Genomic DNA, 21,352 nt, shown 5'->3' on the forward strand with positions numbered 1-21,352 from the left:
ACCATGCTTATAACACTGTCATGGCTTCAGAGAGCTCTGTATGCCTCTGTCTGGGAGCACAAACCAGGCCTCACCAGCTCAGCCTGAAATGCTGCAGCCAGTGTTGATAAATCAATCATCAGATGAGATACCAGAAAACTTTTATACAAGTTTTTAATACAAAATTCAACAAAAATATATATAATCAGGCATTTTATGCAATGCATACATTCTTTATATCTGCAGGTACAGATAAATAACAGAAGGCAAAACCAAGTATTTTGCTTATCTTTGGCCATTAACCAATAATCACCCCCAAACAGATATTATAGGGTTAAAGGATAATAAACTGAGTCTGCAAATGTCTCTCATTACAGACACAGTATCAGGCAATAATACAGTAGTCAGATTTTCAGAAATGTAAGGAAATAGTTCTCTAACACTGCCCAATACTGAAATTTCACCTGGTTTGCTGCTATGGAGCATAAGGCCTTCAGCTGACTCAGGCATGGTCCTGGGTTACATTAGATACACTGCACCCCTTTTACCCTCCTGCCCTTCCCCACACATTGCCCTCTACAAAGCCACACTGTACCTCCTCACAAATAAACTAGCACAAAGTCTGACCTGGGGGCAGCTTTCTGCACCCCAACCAATGTACAGAAGGAAGCTCAACTGCTCTGTAAGTCAATAGTTTTCCTACCTCAGTGTGCCAGAACAGCTGTCCTTCCACTTACAGCTCAGATGCATCATGGCTCTAACAAAGCAATATATACATGAGACACATGAAAAATCATACAAGCAATTTTAAAAGGTACACTGATAACATGTAGCAGCTTATGTCTATATATGTACATGTTTTCACAGTTACATTTTAGAAAATTGAGAACACCAGGAATACTTCTACTGTGTTTTCTATAAATAGTAAAAAAAAAATTACCTGTCAGGCATTTTGATAAAATAGTATTTAGGTTATCACTTTAAATAGCTCTTTAAAAACCTGTAGAGTTTGAAGCTTAAAGGCTGTACAGTTTGAGGATTCTGTAAAGTGTTTGTAGCCGGTTCAGCAGCTGGGCCACCTCCCAGTTGTTGGTTTTGTTTGTTTTCTTCTCAAATAACTCAGATCTGGTAACAAAGGAACTCCACCACTTTGCCCGGGATAGGCAAGTTCTTGACTTGGCTGGTGGGCATCACCCTGCGGATGGCCATGCGACACAGGTGCTGCAGGCTGGACACCTGGCTCGGGGTTGCCCAGAAGTACAGGCTTCCATCCTGGGTCCTGCACAAAACCCACAAAACCCTGCAGGTTATTCCACGTGAACCAGCTCAGCCTGCTACCAACTCACACACACATGACTAGGTAGGGGACTTGCTGGTGCTCAGTTCCAGCTGCTCCCGATCCTGATTTACTCCAGCTCCTATTTTAAGCTATAGCAGCACAATAAGCAACTTGTCTGTGCAACAGGAGCAGATCTCCCAGCAGCTACTTGCTGTGCCACCTAACGTACAACAACTGCCCTCGGCTATCTGATGGGCTTCTTTCAACCCTCATGTTTTGGGTCTCTCACATATTTATTTTTAAAGATAAGAAATGAGTTTATCAGCTGATTGATTTTGCTGCTATTCCAGGCACGTTTAAACAAACAGTACCAGTCAGAAGCATCAGGCTGCAAGTCACAACTGAAGATTTTCAGAACACTGAGCCACTGTTTTCAATCTCTTGTGTTACCGTCGTATTTTAGAAAGGAAAATAAGTCTGTACTTGCCCTGCAGCCAGAACACTGCCATCAGTAGAGAAAGTACAGCAGAGTCCATTGTTCAGAGGTGCAACTTGTACAGGGTATTCTTCATCAATTCTCCAGAACCGCACCATTCTGAGGGGAAAACACAACACAGGAAGTTTTTATCTGTGCTTGGTGCTTTCTGTATGCTGCACAAGCAGCTAGTCTGGAGCATAGCTCAGGTGCCAGGAGCCCAAGCTAGCAGCTGAGAGCTCCCTGGCAGGGCAGGACGGCAGCAGCAGGAGGGGCAGCAGCCCAGGCCCACACTCACTTGTCGTCGGCCAGGCTGGCCACGAGCAGCCCGCCGTGGCTGAAGCTCACGGAGCGCACCCAGCGGTCGTTGGCGCCGCCCGCGAAGATGGGCGTGGGCGGGGGGAACAGGTGCCTGCGGACAGAGACACAGCCTCAGCCAGGGCAGCAGCTCGGGCACCCACAAACAAACCGTGTCTGACAGTCCCCCATGCCTTCGGGAGTGGGGACTGAACCACCACCTGCTCTTCTGCCGTGTTGAACAACTTAGTACACGTTAAACACCAGTGCTGTAAACTCGCTCTCAGGCGCAAGAACAACCTCCAGCCTCTGCCACTTCAGGACTTCATCAGCCACTGCTCACTTCCAAGTCTACTCTGGGAGACAGTTTCCAGACTTGAGTGCTTTACTTACCCAAATTCCCTAAGAATCACTCCGATATGTGGATCCCAGACATAGACTCGAGTATCGTAAGATGCAGTAGCCAGTAATGCTCCATCAGGAGAGAACTCACAAGCTACAACATCATTGTGATGGCCTTCAAGTTTCCGTAACATGGAGTATTTATCCATATCCCAGAGGAAAACCTGGAATCAAATGAGCTGATGTTATAGCTCTGCTCAGAGAGGCAATGAAGCATTTAATTTGTTTTTAAAGTATATCTAGTCTTATTTAGGATTATATTAAAATCAGGTATTATGAATTACTACAATTAAGAAATATGCTCAGTGTCATACTCAGATTAAAATCAAGGTTTTTTTAAAAAATAATTAAAGCAGACATGCAAGTTCTAACTCAAATTTGTTAAATGTTATTAACAAAATAAGCCAAAATATAAGATAAAGGCAACACAATTTAACCATGTAGGTTACTGAAATTCATGTATTACGAAACTATTTTATTAAAATATTCAGAAATAAATAGGGTTAAACTCTACAGTCCCCTCTTTTCAGTAACTACCGAAATTTTAAGAAATATACAGACAGAAAATGTAAGGTTAACATATTGTTACTCCAGTGGCATCCCTTTAAGATCACTTGTTTACAATTGCTTGGATCACCAACGTCAGCCTAGGAAGAGAAACAGATACTGCAAGCAAAAAGAATTTTCACAGCCAAAAGTTATGTCTTTGGCAAAACAACAGGGAAGTCTAACCACATTATTAGAAAGAATTTAGTCATTTAAAATCAAGTCAATAGTAACAAACAACATTAATATTACAATTTACCCAACTAACTGCACAGTGTATTGTAAGAATTCATGGAATATTACAGTATTTTACATGCACTTGTACATTATATATTATAAAATAAGGACTGTGCAGAATTAATTAATAGGAGCTATCCATGTACTGCAGCATAGTTTTACAGGAATAGAAGTCTTTAGCAAAAGCTGTTATGTCCCTCAAAGAGCTCACTAGTGACCTTGATTTTTCCCTTGACAGTTTTACTGCACAGGTTAAATTCTGACATCTTGGATAAATTTATGTTTGACCAAAACAAACTCAGCCTTAGTGCCTCCCATACCGCCTAACTCTGAACCATTTTACAATCAGTTATAAACACGTTCACTAATTTTTCCAAGGAGACCCCAACATTCTATAAAACTGGAAACTAAGTTTGAGGAGTCAGTGTGTTTCACTGCTGTGAAAATTATTGAAAAAAAAATAACAACAAAAAAAAAAGCAAGCAAGCAAGCAGACAGTGGACATGGAGCAGCACCTGCGTACGTACAGGACCCCTTGCAGCCGAGGGCAAGGTTACTTCGTCCTACGGTACAGACGGTACAGCTCGCCGGGCTGGCGGCCAGAGCTGCCACTCTCTGCCCGCCAACACCACTGTGCTCCTCAGAGTGGTGCCAGCTTAACTCAATCACACCAATATTGCTGCCACCACCTGTGACAGGGAAAGCAAGAAGCTTATGGAAAACACACAGCCTCCAGACAGCAATGTACACATCCCCCTCTGCTCCACTACAGAGCCAAACCCCAGAGATCGGCCGTGCTCACCGTGCTGGACAATGCCTCTGAGCACTCCCACAGGAGTGATGGCCAGTGCCTGAACTGGGCTTTGGACACTCCACTACACTGCCTACAGAGCCCCTGGAACCAGGCTGAACTCCCTTTCTGGTTTGCCCTAACTCTTCAGTGCCAGGAGCAGCTTATGGCATACATGCATTACCTGCACTGCTTTCAGTTCTCTAGCAGGGCATGAGGATGGAAGCAAAACCAGTGTGCTCCTCTTCCCTCCTACTCTTAGGTACCACTGCCATCGGTAGGGGAAAACAGGGAGAATGTTTTTGTTCAGCAGGAAATGCCCTGACTGGCTGAGGCTCTGTGAAGTCTTTCTCATTGAACATGAAATAGGAAGGACAAAATCAAAACCAAAACAGTTTTATGCATTAATCTAAGTATCTTTTAACACTGGCAGCTTTAGTGGTCTTTGTTTTATGCCATGACCCTGTGCAGACCTATTTCTCCACACTTACAGCCTCTTCAACTAAAAGCAGTGCAAGTTCCATTCACAAATCAGGGTCTCAATGCACCATTTGCCAGTTTAATTTCATGCACTTTCACATCATCATCAAACATTAGAGTTCATGACACCGAGCACAAGCTTAATGTTACTTAGATTTAAAATGATTATGCACACAATTCAGGAGAATTAAGGAACAAGAAACTCTGACACATACTGATTTACTAGCTCCAACAGAACAGAGGATGGAGGAGTCTGGAGAGAATGCACAGCCATACACCCAGTTCGGATGGCCTCTCAGCACCTTCATCATGTTTCCTAAACAGAAAGGCGTTGCTGTTAGAATTGGTTAAATATTACAAAATTCAGATGGAAAAGCTTTTCCAAATAAAACCCCTGAGATGCAGCCTCTACTTCCATGTCCCTATTCAGAAAGGTCACTTCATGCACTCTTAGCCCAATACCTGCTTCTGCCTCCAGGGCTCAGAGAGATAAGGCATTCCAAGGGGCTGCAGAGTGAGTGACTAAAGAATTCCAAGTTCAGAGTGAGTGAGTAACCTAACGCTCAGTTTTTAAGCAATCTTGACCAAACTGAGTCCAGAGCAATAAAAGAGGTGAGTACATGGATGTGTCTCTCAGGCATTAGAGCAGATAAAGTCCAGACATTACCATCATCTTTCAGGTCCCACACTCGCAGGGTTTTGTCTCTGGATGCAGACACAAGAATCAGGCTGCCATCAGGGGCAAAGGTTAAATCTCTGACAACTTCTGTGTGGTCCATCAGGTTAAGGAGGAGCTTTCCTGTTAACATGGGAACATTACAATTTAACATCAAGGACTACTGTACTTAGATCAAATGCTTTATGGATACAAATATTGAATATAAAATTACAGCATGTAAAGACAATTTTCTTTGTAGAAACGCTCCCTAAAAGAAGAAGCACATAGATCCTTTCACTCTCCTGTATCAAGGGTAACTCCCGGAAAAGCTACATAATCTATATAGTAGAACCTCAGAAATAAGGCGAGACTTGTCTTTTGATAGACACACCTGTTCTAAGCTTCAATTTACAAGGACAAATTACTCAACAGTCCTTATTTTTCTTTACTGAGTTCTCTCCAACCTAGCAGCTGTGCTTGCCAGCAAAACTGAAAGTCCTTAAGTTCAGATTCAGTCTTTTTGAGTAATTAGTTTTCTTTTTTAAAAAAAAAAAGGTCCTTATCAACATAAACCAGCAATTTCATGCTTTTGAAGTATGGTGAAACTACGAAGACTATTGAGTAAACAACCAATGTGTATGTATGCACACATTTAATTATTTTGTGTCTTCCATCTCTCACATGTCAAAGCATGATGTCCCTCTCTTGTTCCTTTTGCAGCTTTTGGATACTTCTGGTTGCAGAAGCTCATGCTTTTTTAATATTTTTTAATCTGTATTGAAAGTTCAGTTCCCAGTTACAATTCTAGAACCGATCCCTGGTGCATACTAACAATATTATTACTGCAGGAAGTGTGAGCTGGCACCTGAGCGTGACAAGGAACATTTGGACAACGCTCCCAGGGACACGGTGGCAGTGCTGGGGCAGCCCAGGAGCTGGACTGGATGCTCGCCGTGTGTCCCTGCAGCTCAGGATGTCCCGCTGTGCCCTCAGCTGCTCTCACCTGTGTAGGCATCCCAGATCTTGATGCGGCCGTTGTTGAGGCCGGTGGCGAGGAGCAGCTGGTCCTGCCCGAACTTGAAGCGGTGCCACTCGATGTTGACGCAGCGGCTCTGCTTCTCGGGCACCGAGGAGCCGAAGGCCAGGCTCCACACGATGTCCCCGCAGTCGATGACGTGCTCGCAGGGCTTGTTCTTCTGGCCGCCCTCGCTGCTCTGCCGCGGCAGCCGCGTGCTGGCGGCGTTGGTGCCATTCTTTGTGCCGTGCAGCAGGCTGCCAAGACAACACAAAGTACAGTACAAACATTTCTTCAAGGTGTAATGAAATCTGGGATCGTCACCATGTCCATCTCTTGAGGCGCTAAAGGGTGCGCTTTTACTTTCAGATTATAAAAGTGGCTTTTTCTTACAACTGAGAAAAATTACCAGCACCTGGAAACCTTCCAATACAAAATAATACTAATACTCTGTATACAGTTTTGTCTCTATAGAGAGCAAGATACTAACTTAACCTACTGCAAATTCCAACAGTTTTGAAGCATTTACAGAAGAACGAGCCACAAACATTTCTAGGATTTTCTGCAAAATTGAGTGAGAAGTTTCTTGCAATTAACACATGTTAAACCTTGAAAAGAGATACTGAGTGTCCAGCATATGGAAAACAATTAACCACCCCCAAAAGAGGGGAAAAATCGGCAAGAGAAAAGCAACCGGCTACAAAACTGCAGTGGCCAGCTACCAACTTCACTAATATGCAACCTGCAAGTGCCAATAAAATGTGTGTTTTGGAACTCCACTTGCATTCGAACAAGGATGATAAGGAAAAAGGTCTGCCTTTAAGTAAATTCCTAAAAGGTAAAGCCAAACAGCATTGTGATAGGAAGTGTAAAGGGCTAGATCTGCCCACGTCTCTAAATTGCCTTTTCATGCTAACTTCCTTTTACTTTAGTGTCTGAATTGATTAACAAGTCACTTCTCCATAGGCTTTGCGAGGTTGCAATAGCTGTTCCTCTTGCTGGCCACACAGGAAGAGACAGAACAGCTGTTATTTTAAGGAATTCATTTTTCCCCAAGGTGTCAAAACTTAGGAGACCGATACACATGCGTTTTTATAGATTTGAAGCAATCTGTTTTTCAGGTGTGCTGAAAGCCATAGCGGTTTGTCTTACAAGTTGTTGAGGCACTGTGCCCAGGGGACCAGCTTCACTATGCGATGTCCCTGTGACCACGCCAGGTATGAGCCATCGGGAGCGAACGCGACCGTCCAGTTCTCCCGGCCGCACTTCTTGTCGAAGGGAGACGTGGGGGCCAGGAGCTCTCCAACCGTCCGCGACCGAGCTGGGGGGGACAGAGGAGATCCGTGAGAGGGAGATCCGTGCGAGGGAGATCCGTGCAGCGCCTTACACCGGCTGCACGGGCACCCACGCGTCACCCCGCTTTGTTTCACGGCAATTAACGCGATCGGGAGGGGGCCCGGTGTGATCGCATAACCCAGGAGGGATGAGCCCTACAGGGCAACACGCGGTGCTGAACGAACTGCTCGCTCTGGGGGCGATGCCGCAGCCGGTACGGTACGGGCGATGCCGCCAGGCCTGCGCCTGCCCACGGCCGGGACGGGCTCCGTGCGCCGGGACCGGCTCCGTGCGCCGGGACGGGCTCCGTGCGCCCGGACCGGCTCCGTGCGCCGGGACCGGCTCCGTGCGCCGGGACCGGCTCCGTGCGCCCGGGACGGGCTCCGTGCGCCCGGGACGGGCTCCGTGCGCCGGGACGGGCTCCGTGCGCCCGGACCGGCTCCGTGCGCCCGGACCGGGCTCCGTGCGCCCGGACCGGCTCCGTGCGCCCGGACCGGCTCCGTGCGTGCGCCCGGACCGGCTCCGTGCGCCGGGACCGGCTCCGTGCGCCGGGACCGGCTCCGTGCGCCGGGACGGGCTCCGTGCGCCCGGACCGGCTCCGTGCGCCGGGACCGGCTCCGTGCGCCGGGACCGGCTCCGTGCGCCGGGACCGGCTCCGTGCGCCCGGACCGGCTCCGTGCGCCGGGACGGGTTCCGTGCGACGGGACCGGCTCCGTGCGCCCGGAACGGCTCCGTGCGCCGGGACCGGCTCCGTGCGCCCGGACCGGCTCCGTGCGCCGGGACCGGCTTCGTGCGCCCGGACCGGCTCCGTGCGCCGGGATCCCGCCCGGCACCCGCGGGCAGCCCCGAGCGCGCTCCGCTGCGGGATGGGCTGAGCGCCCGCCCGCCCCCGCCCGGGCCCGGGCCCGGGCCCGGCCGCGCTGCCCCCGCCGAGCCCACCCGTCCCCCCCGCCCGCTCACCGATGAGCTTCTCGTTGACACTCGGGGGAAAGCTGGCCATGGACGGGCGGCCTGAGGAGCGGCGGGGCTGCCACGGAGCGGGACGAGCGGGCGCGGGCTGGGCAAGATGGCGGCGGCGGGCGGCGGGGCGGGGCGGGAGCGCTCGCGGGGCCGGGCCGGGCTCGGGGGAGCGGCTCTGCCCGCCCTGCCCCGCTCGGCCTGGAGCTGCTCGGCTTCCCGGGGCTGCTCGGCTTCCCGGGGCTGCCCGCCCTGCCCCGCTCGGCCTGCGAGCTGCTCGGCTTCCCGGGGCTGCTCGGCTTCCCGGGGCTGCTCGGCTTCCCGGGGCTGCCCGCCCTGCCCCGCTCGGCCTGGAGCTGCTCGGCTTCCCGGGGCTGCTCGGCTTCCCGGGGCTGCCCGCCCTGCCCCGCTCGGCCTGGAGCTGCTCGGCTTCCCGGGGCTGCTCGGCTTCCCGGGGCTGCCCGCCCTGCCCCGCTCGGCCTGGAGCTGCTCGGCTTCCCGGGGCTGCTCGGCTTCCCGGGGCTGCTCGGCTTCCCGGGGCTGCCCGCCCTGCCCGCCCTGCCCGGCCCGGCCCGGCCCGCCCGCCGCCGTTGCCGCTCCGGCCCCGGTGCGCTGCCCGTGCCCGGCCGTGCTGCTCTCGCGGCCCGACCCCGTCCTCCCGCCGCGCGCCTCCCTGGTTCAGGGGCTGGAGGAGTCTCCTGCTCTGTAGTGTTACTGGATATACGAGTGTAGTTCAGCATTCAAATCCAGCAGCAACTGGTTTATAGTAAATTTTTTAAGTTTATGTCAATGAAGTTGTTCGCAAGGAGCTTGGAGAAAGAGACCCTGACAGTCCCTCATTCTCTGTGATTTTGTATTCACATCTTTATACATCCCTCACTCCTTCCATTACCACTTTTTTCCTTTTGCATATCTAAATTCTTACCCTCTTCTAGTCGAAGTGACTCTTTCTTGCTTTGTCCCTGGACTTCAGAGAAGCACCCAGCAGGATAATTAACTGCAGATAATAACTGTGATTTCATTCCAAAGCAGTGGCCTCACTGGCAGGCGCATTGCAATAGCCATGGGATTAGCCATTCAGCTGCAGCAAAAGCCAGGAATTACCCCAGTGTGAGCAAGGCCAGCGGTGATACAATGTCAAAGAAAGGAGCAGGGAGAAGTTCGGCATGTTCTTGGCGATGTGAACACTAACATGGATTAGTGCTGGTTTGTATAAATTCCCCTAGCACATCGTAGCACTTATTTGAAACAGCACCAGGCTGTTCCTGCTCTGTCCATCTCCCCCTGCCAGCTGAGGGAAGAGTCCGGAGCAGCTCTCGCAGCTAATCCCTGGACAACTCCTTGGAACAAGGCAGACTTGTAGCCAGTGAATATTGTGAAATGCTGCTTGGAATTGCTCATGGGTTGTGAATGTTTGAGCCAGGCCAGCCCAGAGCTGAGCTGACTCATGTAAGGATTCTTTGGAGGGTCTGAGCTGCACTCAGAGTCAGCACACACTGCTGGCCCTGGGGGTTCTTACAGCCAGCAAACTGCAGCTTTGGCTTACTCAGCTTCGCTGGGGTGTTACCACACTGCTGCCTTTCTCACTTCTTTTTCTCCAGTCCACATTTTGTGAGTTACGGACACAAAGGCAGAAAGGGATGTGTAAAACCCCAGGGGTCTGCAAGCTTGTTAGAAATTGTCTGGTGTCACAGGCTGTCCTGGGGACGTTGGTAGCACCTTCTCCATTTGGACGGGGCTGGAAGGGCTTGTCCTTGTGTCTGAAGCCAGAGAGGGAGGGGTGAAAAGCTGTGTTCTCTCTGCAAGCTGCCAACTCATCCTCTCTGCTCAGTAAAATGTATCTCTCAGAAGTTCAGTCTAAACTTGAGGAGATAAAGAAACGATACTTGACTTCCTGGGGACTCTTGCTGTGTTTATTTTCCTTGCAAGTGGTGTATGCAGGGTGATTTTACAAATGATTTTTCAGTTCTTCCTGGGTGAGGCGTGGCTGTGGGATCCAGGGTCACACTCCAGGCTCTCACATACTGCCAGGGCCTGCAGCGGGTGGCTCAGGCTGATTTATGGGTTTTCCATTATCTTCCTTTAGGGATGCAGCTGCCAAGCCTGCACAGAGCTGCTCAGTTGGGAAGCTCACAAACTTGGTGCTGTCTTTCTCCATCAAGTCTTTGCTTACGGCAATAAGCTTCCACAAGTGAAAGAGCTTTTGTTCTTTTTGCCTGTCCTGGAAACACCTTCAGGGTTCCAGGCTATGGAGCTTTTCCCCAGGCTGCTGGAGCACCAGGATCTGCTGTACATTCCTGTATTCTGACATGGTGAATTCAGTTCTACCAATTTTCTTTGCTTTGTCTTCTCTTTTTCAGACCCATAAGTGATGTTCCTCCTCCTCACAGCTGTCATTCTATAAAGCATTCCTGGCAAATTAGTAACAGTTACGGCCAGTCACACTTAAATCCAAGGTAGCTCATCTGTGCAATAGTGCTTGCCATTAAAAATTATGCTATTTTTAGTCTGCACTGTTAATTATTCACAAGCTCCTGTTTGAGAACCTCTTGGGGATGGAGAAAGTTCAGCCTCAGGCCATGGAGGCAGAAGAGAAGGTGAAAGGAAAACACAAAATGGAAGAAAGAAGGAGGTGGTAAAGAAGGTTGAGGAGGAAAAGGGCTTGCAATGAGGTGAATAGTGAACAGCAGAGTAATGAGACTGGAAAGTGCTGCCAGGAGTTGGACTTCAATGATCTTTGTGGGTTCCTTCCAATTCAGGACATTCTGGGATTGTGTGATCATAGAGAGGTCCAAGTGACAGCTTCCCCCAAGCTGAAGGGTTAAAAACTCACCATGCAAGTAAAGCAACAGCCCAGCTCTGCAAGGAGCTATTAGAGTGCATGGGACCTGCACAGGAGGCTTTGCCAGCTCTTGGTCTGTACACACAGACCAATACATTTTCAAAACTCTCAGCAGTCTTTGGCCCTGCGTGTCTCCTGCCCCCCTTGCTGCAGGTGTGCCATGAGGTGCTGCTGGGCCTGGCACCAAGCTGCTGCTTCGTTTCCTGCGCGTGTTGTCGTGTGCCTGGTGGCTGTGAGCAATATTGGCACCATTGTGGCCCTGGAGAGTTTGCAGTCCAAACAGACAAGGCAAACAGCAGTTGGGAGGAGGAACAGGGGGATGAGGCTGCTTTCTCAGGGTCATCATGGAGCAGTCAGGAGCATAACTGTGTGATTTTCCCACAGGCACCAGATAAGGCTGCCTCCCTTCCTGGAATTCTGGGCTGTCATTTCTTCTCCCCTTCTGTCCATTGCTCTGTGACCTATTTATCATTGCTTCTTGTGAAGAATTTTAGGTGATTCTAAAGTGATGTACATCTGGTACTTAAGGGGTCAGTTTGTAAAGGTCTGCTAAAAGAGCGTACGGTGGAAAAGTTGCACAGATGGAATATCAGACCATGGGAATTTTTTCTCTGTTTTTTTTGGTCTCGTTGGGATTTTATAATTTTTGGAGCACATCTTTGGGTATAATAAATAGAGCAGATGGCTCAGTGTATGTGGGGAATTTAGCGCTTCCATGACGAGTAGCTGCACTGAAATAATGGAGACAGAAGTTTGGGGTTATTCCTTTTAGGTTCAAGCCATCCCTTCTGTGTAAGCCAGCCATGGCTGCCTTGTAAGGGAGCTGCTTGCAGAAATATCTGTGCTAAATTTACCCTCTGAGGGTACAAGAGGTCTTCTCCCAGATGGCTGAAGTGACACTGAGAGTTTTGAGCTGTCCTAAACAAGGGCAGGGCAAAGGAAGCTCTGCAAGTGCTGAGGAGCTGGGTGCTCGATTCTCCTGGTCCCATCAGGCAGTGGCCAGAGCAGGCTGGGACTGGGAAGCTGCTGTAAGACCAGAGGAATTCAAAGCAGTCACATAACAAGTCAGAAAAAGGGCTGTGTCCTGGCCAGCTCTGAGTGTACAGATCACAAGGCAGCAGAGAATGTTCTGAATTGTTCCAAACCTGAATGCTTTTGTGTTAATATGAAATATTTACCTATTTTTTAAAATATCTGACTCAAGGCAGAACTTTACAGTCGTTGCTGCTAACCTGGGGTGCAAGAAGTAATAAACTGCTGAACAATGGAATGGAAAGAATATTTTTGGCTGTGGGTTTGTTTTGTTTTGGTTTTTGGGTTTTTTTTAACTGTTTTGGCATCGAACTGTCAGGATTGTGCAAACAGAGGGAAAATCAATGGCATGGAGGGTGTAAATAAATCATCTATACATTCAATTTATAGAAAAACAAGTTGTGTTTAATAGGAAAAACAAATGGGATAGACTCCCTACATTCTGTAGAGCAGATCAATAAGATAATCAGGACAGAAGAAGTCAGCTTGTTGGGAATTGCAGGGCTGTGTGTGACAGCTTCTGCCTGGAAACAGCCGAGGCTGCATTCCTGCTGCGGGGAGTTGGGAAAGAGCAGGTTGCTTATAGATAAAGAGTGTTTGCTCACAGATCAAACAGCTCGAGGTGGGCCTGAGCTGGTGTTGAACTGAGCTTGAAAATATTTGGGTGGCTTGTGTCCAGCCCTGTTACTACAGGGAACGCATGCAGAGGACTAGGGAGGAGGTGCAGAATCTGAGAGAAATGGACATTCTTTGAAAGTGGAGGCTGGGAAGCAAATTCCTCCTAGTCCCCACTTGTGAGTTGTAAAAATGCCGTAAATAGGAGTAAGGGGAGAGAATACAGACCCTTCCCTTCTGTGGTACCCTGAGGAAGTTTCTGTGCTTGCACAGTGTGTGCAGGGTAAGGCTGGTGTCACCCTTGTGGTGACACCCCATGCACAGGCACACAAGGGAGCAGTCAGCAGAGCTGGCCATGCTGTAGCTCTCAGTGATGGCCTCTCCAGGTCTGGCTGACCCCAGCCCTCTGTTACACTCCTGTGCAGGTGTGAGTGCCTGCTCACAGCTTTCTGGGGCTGGCAGAATGCTCCGGGAAGAGACACAGTGAAACTCTTGCTGCAAATGGGGCTGTGATGGTGTGCATGTGCCTTGTGAGAGCACAGCCCACTCCACAGGGTAAAGGAATAAGCCACAGCACCACCGACCCCTCTGGCTGGCTGCCCCACACCACAGCACAGGCTTTGTTTCTTTATGGCTGTTCCTAAACTGCCCTGGGTACAGAGGCACCAGGGCTGTGCCTGTGTCATTCACCTCCTCCCTCACCTTTCTCTCCACTGCACGTCTGGCTCTGATCAGCCAGCCAGGGTCACTCCAGTGAGTCTGAGAGCTCTTCAGGGAAGGCCCTGCCCTCTGCATTAACGTAATTGCAGGTTATTTGTGAGATTCCTTCCATGGCTTACTTCCTGAAGGTCTGGCACACAAATCCGGTTTTGTAATTTGAGCTCTAACGAGTGGCTGGAAGTAATTATGGGCTCCATTATCCCAGCAGCCTCTGTAGCATGGAAAGTAAAAGCTCAGTGTTGCCACTATCACTGAGAATACAGCAGCTGGCAGCTAGTAATTCCCTTGTGCAAGCAGTGTGCAAGCAGTGCCTACACAGGTAGGACCCAGGTTCACTGGGTCCTGCTCTGGTCTGCTTGTAAATGTTTCCCAAAAAAGGCTGACGAGATTTCTGGTTATACTCTCTTTATAGCTCTCCTGAAGGCACAGATTGCACACAAAATGTGTAACGAGTAAGATTTATAGGTTCCCCACTAAAGCAAAGCAGGATTTGGAGGAGCATAATTTACCTTTCTGCCAGGTGTCATAAATGGGGGACGAGCTGGACCTAGGGACACAGGGATCAGCTGTGGAACTCATGGCTGGCTGAACACGGGGTGTCAAGGCAGTTGAACACTGGGAATGGCTCTGGGAATGCTCTGGTCACTGGGAAAAGGCTGCTGGGAATGAAAGACATGGGACAGAGAGAAAATTCCTGCCAGACTTGGCTTGTAAGGCAATCTGCAGGCACGCTCTGAGGCTGCATCCTGCTGCAGAGCATCCTGCTGCAGACAGGTCAGAGCTGCATCCTGCTGCAGACAGGTCAGAGCTGCATCCTGCTGCAGAGCATCCTGCTGCAGACAGGTCAGCTGCTGCATCCTGCTGCAGACAGGTCAGAGCTGCATCCTGCTGCAGAGCATCCTGCTGCAGACAGGTCAGCTGCTGCATCCTGCTGCAGACAGGTCAGAGCTGCATCCTGCTGCAGACAGGTCAGAGCTGCATCCTGCTGCAGACAGGTCAGAGCTGCCAGCTCTGGGGAAGGGGCAGGCCAGGAGGGGGCAGGATGCTGCTCGCCCTCCAGAATGTTGCCTGTTCCATCTTTTCACCTTGCAGGGATGGGATTGCTTGCTCGGTGGTGCATGTGCAGCACTAATTCAAGGGGTCTGGGATGCAGCGGGAGCCCTGACGTGTCCTTGCAGTACAAACAGCATGTCTGTAGTAAAGGCTGAGTTACACAACTCGGTGGAAGGTGATAAAGCCACCACGTGGAGATCAGGCAGATTTACACTCAATCGAAGTGTAGATTTTAATCTTTAAACTGCAGTTGGAATCCCTTCCATGCTCTTGAGTCAAAGCCTTCCAGCTCCCACGTGGCTCAATCCAGGCCCTTTTTTGGGCTGCATTTGAAAGCTGTTTGGCCATGACTTTGTAAAAAATATGGCGAAATTTTATTTTTTTATTTTGAGATCCATATATGGAAGTAAAAGATGAACTGGCCACTTGAATCCCACCAGTCTAACACAAGAAAATATTTTTAATGCAATTCCACTACACAATTTAGCTGGAGGAAGTTTGTGTGCTACACAGGTGTAACCTTTTCCTTTCCTTCCTTACTGAGCCTGGAAGCATTGCCCTCTTGCCTTCTTTCTGTTGGAGCTGACTTTTCCTGTCATACTGCATACTCTGAAAGAACTTGGCATTTTTCCTTGCCCTCTGCAGCTCTGGAATGCTTCCTTGCTGTTTCTTAATGCCGGTTATGACTGCAAGTAAGGCAGAGGTGGTGCCTTTGTTTCGCTGCTGCTTTTAAGTCACATGATATTTGGAGAATCCGTGGACCTGCAGCACTGCAAAGTCACACCCACAATGAACAACGAGTCCAAAAATGCAAAGCAGGTTAATGAGTCCTTAAAGGGCCGGGTTCAGGTTTAGGGCAAGGACAGTTGTTAAGGGCCAGCAGTGTGATTCTTCAACATTGTCATTGCCCATGTGGCCAGGGAATTAAAAATATAAATACAAAGACTGGACCTGTGTGTGGATACCAGCTAGGAGCTCACCAGGCAAGTACAAATGTAACCATGGTGTTCACAAGAGGAGCATGGCCCTGGGGTAAGCTTTATCCCCAATTTCCTGCTCCATTTAGCACAACTCAAAGACACCATGACCACGGCCTCTGTGCTGCACAGCATTATTTGGAAGCCCAGCAAAGCAGCACATGTTTTATCTAAAGGATGTTGCCATGTAACTTCCATCCAAACCACTGGATGTCTACTGCAAGTAAGCTTTTTTAAGGTTTTATTTTAGACAAGCTTGTGTGGGCTTAAGCAGAAGTTGCAATTAAATAGGGCAGCATCAGCTAATGGCATGAGTCATGGGGAGGAAACTGAGCAGCACTTGGGGAAAACTCTTCAGTAACAGAAAGTCTTTATATTCATCAATTCATAAGGGCTGACACCAGGCTTACACAGAGGTTGTTTAAGAAGCAGAAAATTCACTTCTAGTCTTGACATTCTCCCAATTCTTAAAGACTTACCTTTCCATCAGACAATTCCTTTCCCTTGTCAGTCCCTCCCCTAATCTGAGTACTTCAGAAGACAGAGCAGGGAGGAAATGCAATCTCTGATGGCCAGGCTGCTCTGGTGGCTCTTCTCCCCAGTGCACTGCATCCATATTTAAAGTAAGTTAAAATGAAGTCCAGATGTCCCATGTGTGAACCTGCAGGCCTTTGCTAACCACTGACTCCACCCGTGCCAGTAAATCCCTTTTCTGCCCCCAGCCCTTGGGTCGGAGCTGAACTGGCAGGAGCAGGGCTGTGGTGCTAGCAGGGCTCAGACCCTGGGTGCTGCCACAAAGGCCACGCTCGGTGGATGTGCTGATGGTACTGAACCCAAATCCTGGCTCCCAGACTATGTGATTATGGTCTAAAATCAGCTGATCTAACTGAGAAATCATGCCACTGAACTGAATGGGACTCGCACAGGTTTTTGCACAGTGTCAGGGCGGAAAGTGTCAGGCCCCGTCCCGTACGGGGCAAACTGAGACTGGTTTTAGTTCCGCGGGTGCCCCGGGTGATGGGCACTCCCTGGGGCTCCTTGGGTGTGAGCAGCCTTTGGGAGCTGCTCACGAGGCACTGGAAGGCTTTCTGGAGACAAGCACTCAGACTTTGATGTGATTCTAGGAGAATTCTGTGTTGCTTGCAGTGGTACCACTGCAGGATGCAGAGGAGATAGGGACTAAGAACAAACTGAAAGTTCTTCTTGATGACCCTGTGGTGCGATAAACAAGAAAGGAAACAAAATGTCAGGGAGAGGAAGTGATAACCTCGAATTATCCCTTGGGGCAATGTTCTAATCTAGGCCGAAATGATTAGTCTAGAACAATTAAAATACTGCTTTATAATATTTAAGTAACTTAACCTCTGCAATGACTGTCATACGTGGGGATGGCATTACTCACTAGGGAGGGGAAAAGTAAATACACAAAATGATCTCATTCTGCTGAAGTCTTTAGAACATGAACACTTACACTGGGAATGATTGTGATCAAACAAACTTCAGCTGGGACTCACAAAGAGCTTGTTTATAGCTCCAAGGCAAATGGGCAGACACTAACAGAGCTGTGTCCCTTTCCCGTGCAGGCAGCAGCCTCTATTTCAGAAAATATACTGTTCCATTAAGTGCAATTAGAATATCTGAGCTCTTAGGAGGCCCTGATAATAGACTGTTTCTTTTATCAGATCAAGTAGCAGGGATTAAACTCCCGGTGTTTTGCATCCGAATGAGATTTCTACTGGAACAGAAATACTAGCGTTTAGAATTGATTGTGTGAAACATCATGTACAATTTGAATGATCCCTTGATGACTGGACTTTCTGGGATAGAAGTTCCCATGTGAGTATTTTGTACAGAATCCTTAATAGTCAGATCATTTGCTGGCTCCTGTTGCTGCCCGGGAGGAACCGGGAAGCAGAGAACACCAAGGAAAACCCGTGGTTTGCTCTTAAGAAAAGGTTTCTTCCCGTTTTGCTGTACCTCCGGGCGTGCGGGGTGAGTGGGTAAAACACCTCTCGGGAGGAACACGAACCCACGAACCCCGGCTGGCTGCTCTCTGCGGCGGGTCGGTCAAACACCACTCGGGAGGAACACGAACCCCGGCTGGCTGCTGTCTGCGGCGGGTCGGTCAAACACCTCTCGGGAGGAACACGAACTCACGAACCCCGGCTGGCTGCTCTCTGCAGCGGGTCGGTCAAACACCTCTCGAGAGGAACACGAACCCACGAACCCCGGCTGGCTGCTCTCTGCAGCGGGTCGGTCAAACACCTCTCGAGAGGAACACGAACCCCGGCTGGCTGCTGTCTGCAGCGGGTCGGTCAAACACCTCTCGAGAGGAACACGAACCCCGGCTGGCTGCTCTCTGTAGCGGGTCGGTCAAACACCTCTCGGGAGGAACACGAACCCCGGCTGGCTGCTCTCTGCGGCGGGTCGGTCAAACACCTCTCGGGAGGAACACGAACCCACGAACCCCGGCTGGCTGCTGTCTGCAGCGGGTCGGTCAAACACCTCTCGGGAGGAACACGAACCCCGGCGGGCGGCTGGAAGCCGAGGCCGTTTAGCGGCCTCTAATGCCCTCTGATGGACAAAAGCACGGCAGCGGCGCGCTCGGAGCCCGCGGCACGGGCAGCTCCGGCCGGCTGGCGGAGGAGCGGCTGCAGCCCCGCCGGGCTCTGCTCGGCAGCTCCGCCTGAAACCCGCGCCTTTAAGGGGCTCGGGCACCTCTCACTGAAACCTGGCAGGTCCTTTCCTTCCTTCCTCCTTTACTTCGGCTTGTTTGTTTGGCTTCTCTTAAGAACAGGACAGAAATATTTTTGACTCCGACGGCAGATTTGGCACAGTTCCTCCACAATGACACCGCGTCCATCAGGAATTGGGGTCAAACCTATGCCTTACAGAGGAATGCTTCCAGAAGGGATGTGAGCATTCTGGACCAAAATAGATAAATAGAAATTGAAAAGTGTCACTCAGCATGTTTGACAAATGCTGGTGAAAATGCAAAACTGGAATGGGAGGAATGGAGAGAAAAAAAATCAAAGGATGAAACAGGGGCTTCAGTGAGTCAGAAGGAGACAAGGTTAGTAAATAAATAATTTGAGTTGAAAACATAAAATAGAGGAAAGCAGAAGACAAAGATGTAAGAGGAGGAAAAAAAACCACAACATATTCTCTAGCAAGAAGCCAAATGTCACCTCCAAGAGCCAGTTCAGGTGTAACGCCAGAGAGGCCCAGATCTCCTGGGTAGAGTGTAGGTGATGTTCAAGAAATTAACTGAATCTGAAAGGGTAAATGCACCAGGAAGGAAGGAAATGCTGCAGAACTTCTGCCTTTGAAGGGGACTTTATTGGAGGTGGGGCTGTTAACTGATGGTATCTGTGACACAGGATCAGCACCTTCACTCCAGAGCAAGGACAAAGTGTGAGCTGAGAGTTCCCTGAGGTTTTCCTGCAGGCCTGGCCAGGTAATTTTCTATGTATGCCTCGACCTTCTCATCTGCCTCCTCATCCTCTAGCTCAGGCAAAAAGCAGAAGTGCCAGAATTCCACCAAGGAAGTGATTCAAGGGGCATTTTTGGCTGGATTGAAAACATCCATGGATGGAAATTTCACAAGGGGGACTCTTCCCACGTAGATAAATTTCCAACTCACTTTAGGGCTTGGCTTTTCAGCTCCAAACCTCTGCTGAGAGGGAATAGAGCCATGGCAGGGAGCACGGAGGGCGGTGTCTGGGCGGGGGGCAGCACGGAGCGCTGTGTCCGAGCAGGGAGGAGCACGGAGCGCTGTGTCCGGGCAGGGACACCGCACGGAGCGCTGTGTCCGGGCATGGACACCGCACGGAGCGCTGTGTCCGAGCAGGGAGGAGCACGGAGCGCTGTGTCCGGGCATGGACACCGCACGGAGCGCTGTGTCCGAGCAGGGAGGAGCACGGAGCGCTGTGTCCGGGCAGGGACACCGCACGGAGCGCTGTGTCCGGGCATGGACACCGCACGGAGCACTGTGTCCGGGCAGGGACACCGCCCGGAGCGCTGTGTCCGGACAAGGAGGAGCACGGAGCGCTGTGTCCCTCCCGGCCCTCGGGGCCCCGCCACGGCCGGGGCGCTCCGGGCCCGGCCCCGCCCTCCCAGGCCCCGCCCTTCCAGGCCCCGCCCCACCGGCCCCGCCCCGCTCCCGCCCGGCCCCGCCCCGGCGCAGGCGCAGGAGCGCGCGGGCGCGGGCGGGGGCGGCGCGCAGGCGCAGTGCGGGGCTCGGTGTGCCCCGGGCGCGGCGGCGGGGGCGGCGCGCGCTCCCGCTTCCGGTGAGGTGTCATGGCGGGCCCCGCGCGCTGAGGGCCCGCGACGCCGGCACCGCCCGCGCGCTCCCGCCGCTCCCCGGGCGGGCGGCGGCGGCGCCGGGACATGGCGGCGCACAAGCCCGTGGAGTGGGTGCAGGCCGTGGTGAACCGCTTCGACGAGCAGGTAGCGGGGGCGGCGGCGGCGGCGCGTCCCCCTCGCCGGGCCGCGGGGAGGGCCGGGGGCGCGCGGCGGGGGAGCGGCCCCGCTGCCCGGGCGGAGCCGGCCCTGGCAGCGCCGCTCCTGCCGCCCCCCGCCCGTGCCGGGGCCGAGGCCCCGGGCCCCGGCGCCCTTTGTGCCGGGCGGGCCCGGGGCGGGGCCGCGCTGCCCCTCGGTAGCCCCTCGGCAGCCCCCGGTAGCCCCTCAGGAGCGCTCGGTAGCCCCCGGCAGCCGCACGGGGGTCCCGGCGCTGCCGGCCGGCCGCTCCAGGTGCGGCGCATCCGTCCTTGTGCCGGCAGCGGCGGTGAGGAGGGGCCGGGCTGCCCCCGCCGCTGCCCCCGCCGCTCCCGAGGTGTCCCTGCCGTCCGTGCACATCGCTGTGGAACTCCCGGCCTCGCCTTCCACCGCCTGGCTCTCCGGAGGGGAGGGCGAGCCTGGAGAGCGGGGCTGCGGCGGGCTGGCGGTGCCCCCGGCGCCCGGGCGATGTCGGTGTGCAGCCCCAGCCCCGGCGCGGCCCTGGGGCGGCAGGGCCGGGTGGTTCCTGCTGCAGTGATGGGTATTCGCATCTTGCAAAAGTCGGCGCCGGTAGTTTGGAGAAGGATTTTCTGAATGGGAGGAAGAGGGATTTGTTGGCCTTAGGCTTTATATTTCTCTGATCCACCAGCAGGAGCTGCTTACTGGGATTAAGTGGGTGACTCTCAGTGGGGCTAAGCTCAGTGCTTAAACTCCTTCCCTACTCCCAAGGTGCTTTCCTGATGTCAGGTAGCTCCTTCAGGCTCAGTGGTCAGTTGCTGCGTTGTCTCATTTTGCCACACTGTGAGTGCAGCCCTTGTGTCACAGGAGGCCCAGCTCTGTGAGACCCTGCTTGGTGTAAATCCATCAAAAATGTGGAGCTGCTCCTCCAGCCTGAGCCTTGTTCTGTGCTGTGTCTGTCCCTCAGTGCTGCTGGGCTTCAACACCCTGCAGAAAGATGTGGCCTGGTGCAAAAAACCCCAGCTGTTTCTTTTTGCATTTATATGTAGTTTATTTTGAAGAGGAAAATATCAAACTTTGTCTTTTGACATTATAACGAGGCACATTTTTGCAATACATTATAGACATTTGCAGAGTTACCTTATTCTCACCCTTGAGTCATAGATCATTTTTTCCAAAAGCTTAGGAAGCATAGGATTGCTTATGCT

At 51.4% G+C, this 21,352-nt stretch overlaps 2 protein-coding genes across 9 annotated transcripts in view; one reads left to right on the forward strand and one right to left on the reverse strand.

Annotated features, from left to right (window-relative positions):
* Window positions 1-136: 136 nt before the first annotated feature.
* WSB1 (WD repeat and SOCS box containing 1) lies at window positions 137-8,574 on the reverse strand. The gene is made up of 9 exons (XM_021533040.4): window positions 8,454-8,574; window positions 7,311-7,479; window positions 6,147-6,415; window positions 5,153-5,284; window positions 4,701-4,801; window positions 2,424-2,596; window positions 2,032-2,145; window positions 1,746-1,853; window positions 137-1,258 (listed from the first exon to the last, which is right to left on the reverse strand). The coding sequence occupies exons 1-9, from the start codon at window positions 8,491-8,493 to the stop codon at window positions 1,099-1,101; spliced, it is 1,266 nt and encodes a 421-aa protein (XP_021388715.1). The 5' UTR covers window positions 8,494-8,574; the 3' UTR covers window positions 137-1,098.
* A 10,493-nt stretch (window positions 8,575-19,067) lies between these two features.
* The window catches only part of NF1 (neurofibromin 1), a 75,358-nt gene continuing 73,073 nt past the window's right edge, over window positions 19,068-21,352 (forward strand). For 4 of the 8 annotated variants that reach the window (XM_021533030.3, XM_021533029.4, XM_077787598.2 and 1 more), the window contains exon 1: window positions 19,964-20,138. In XM_021533030.3, coding sequence (XP_021388705.1) covers window positions 20,079-20,138 — 60 coding nt within the window. In that variant the 5' untranslated portion in view covers window positions 19,964-20,078. Of the gene's footprint in view, window positions 19,147-19,963; window positions 20,139-21,352 lie in introns of those variants that run through there. The other 4 variants (XM_021533032.3, XM_077787597.2, XM_077787600.2 and 1 more) reach the window with 2 other exon arrangements.

The sequence above is a fragment of the Lonchura striata genome, chromosome 19 (assembly GCF_050655825.1).
Source record: "Lonchura striata isolate lonStrDom1 chromosome 19, ASM5065582v1, whole genome shotgun sequence".
NCBI classification, from domain to species: domain Eukaryota; kingdom Metazoa; phylum Chordata; class Aves; order Passeriformes; family Estrildidae; genus Lonchura; species Lonchura striata.

What these genes read in the sequence shown, in the direction of transcription:
- WSB1 (XM_021533040.4), bottom strand. Translation starts at nt 8,493, where the DNA reads ATGGCCAGCTTTCCCCCGAGTGTCAACGAGAAGCTCATCG. An exon ending in GCACAGTGCCTCAACAACTT is followed by an intron (nt 6,416 to 7,310) that starts GTAAGACAAACC and finishes TTGTCTTGGCAG; the next exon opens with CCTGCTGCACGGCACAAAGA. An exon ending in GCCAGCCTGGCCGACGACAA is followed by an intron (nt 1,854 to 2,031) that starts GTGAGTGTGGGC and finishes TTTTCCCCTCAG; the next exon opens with AATGGTGCGGTTCTGGAGAA.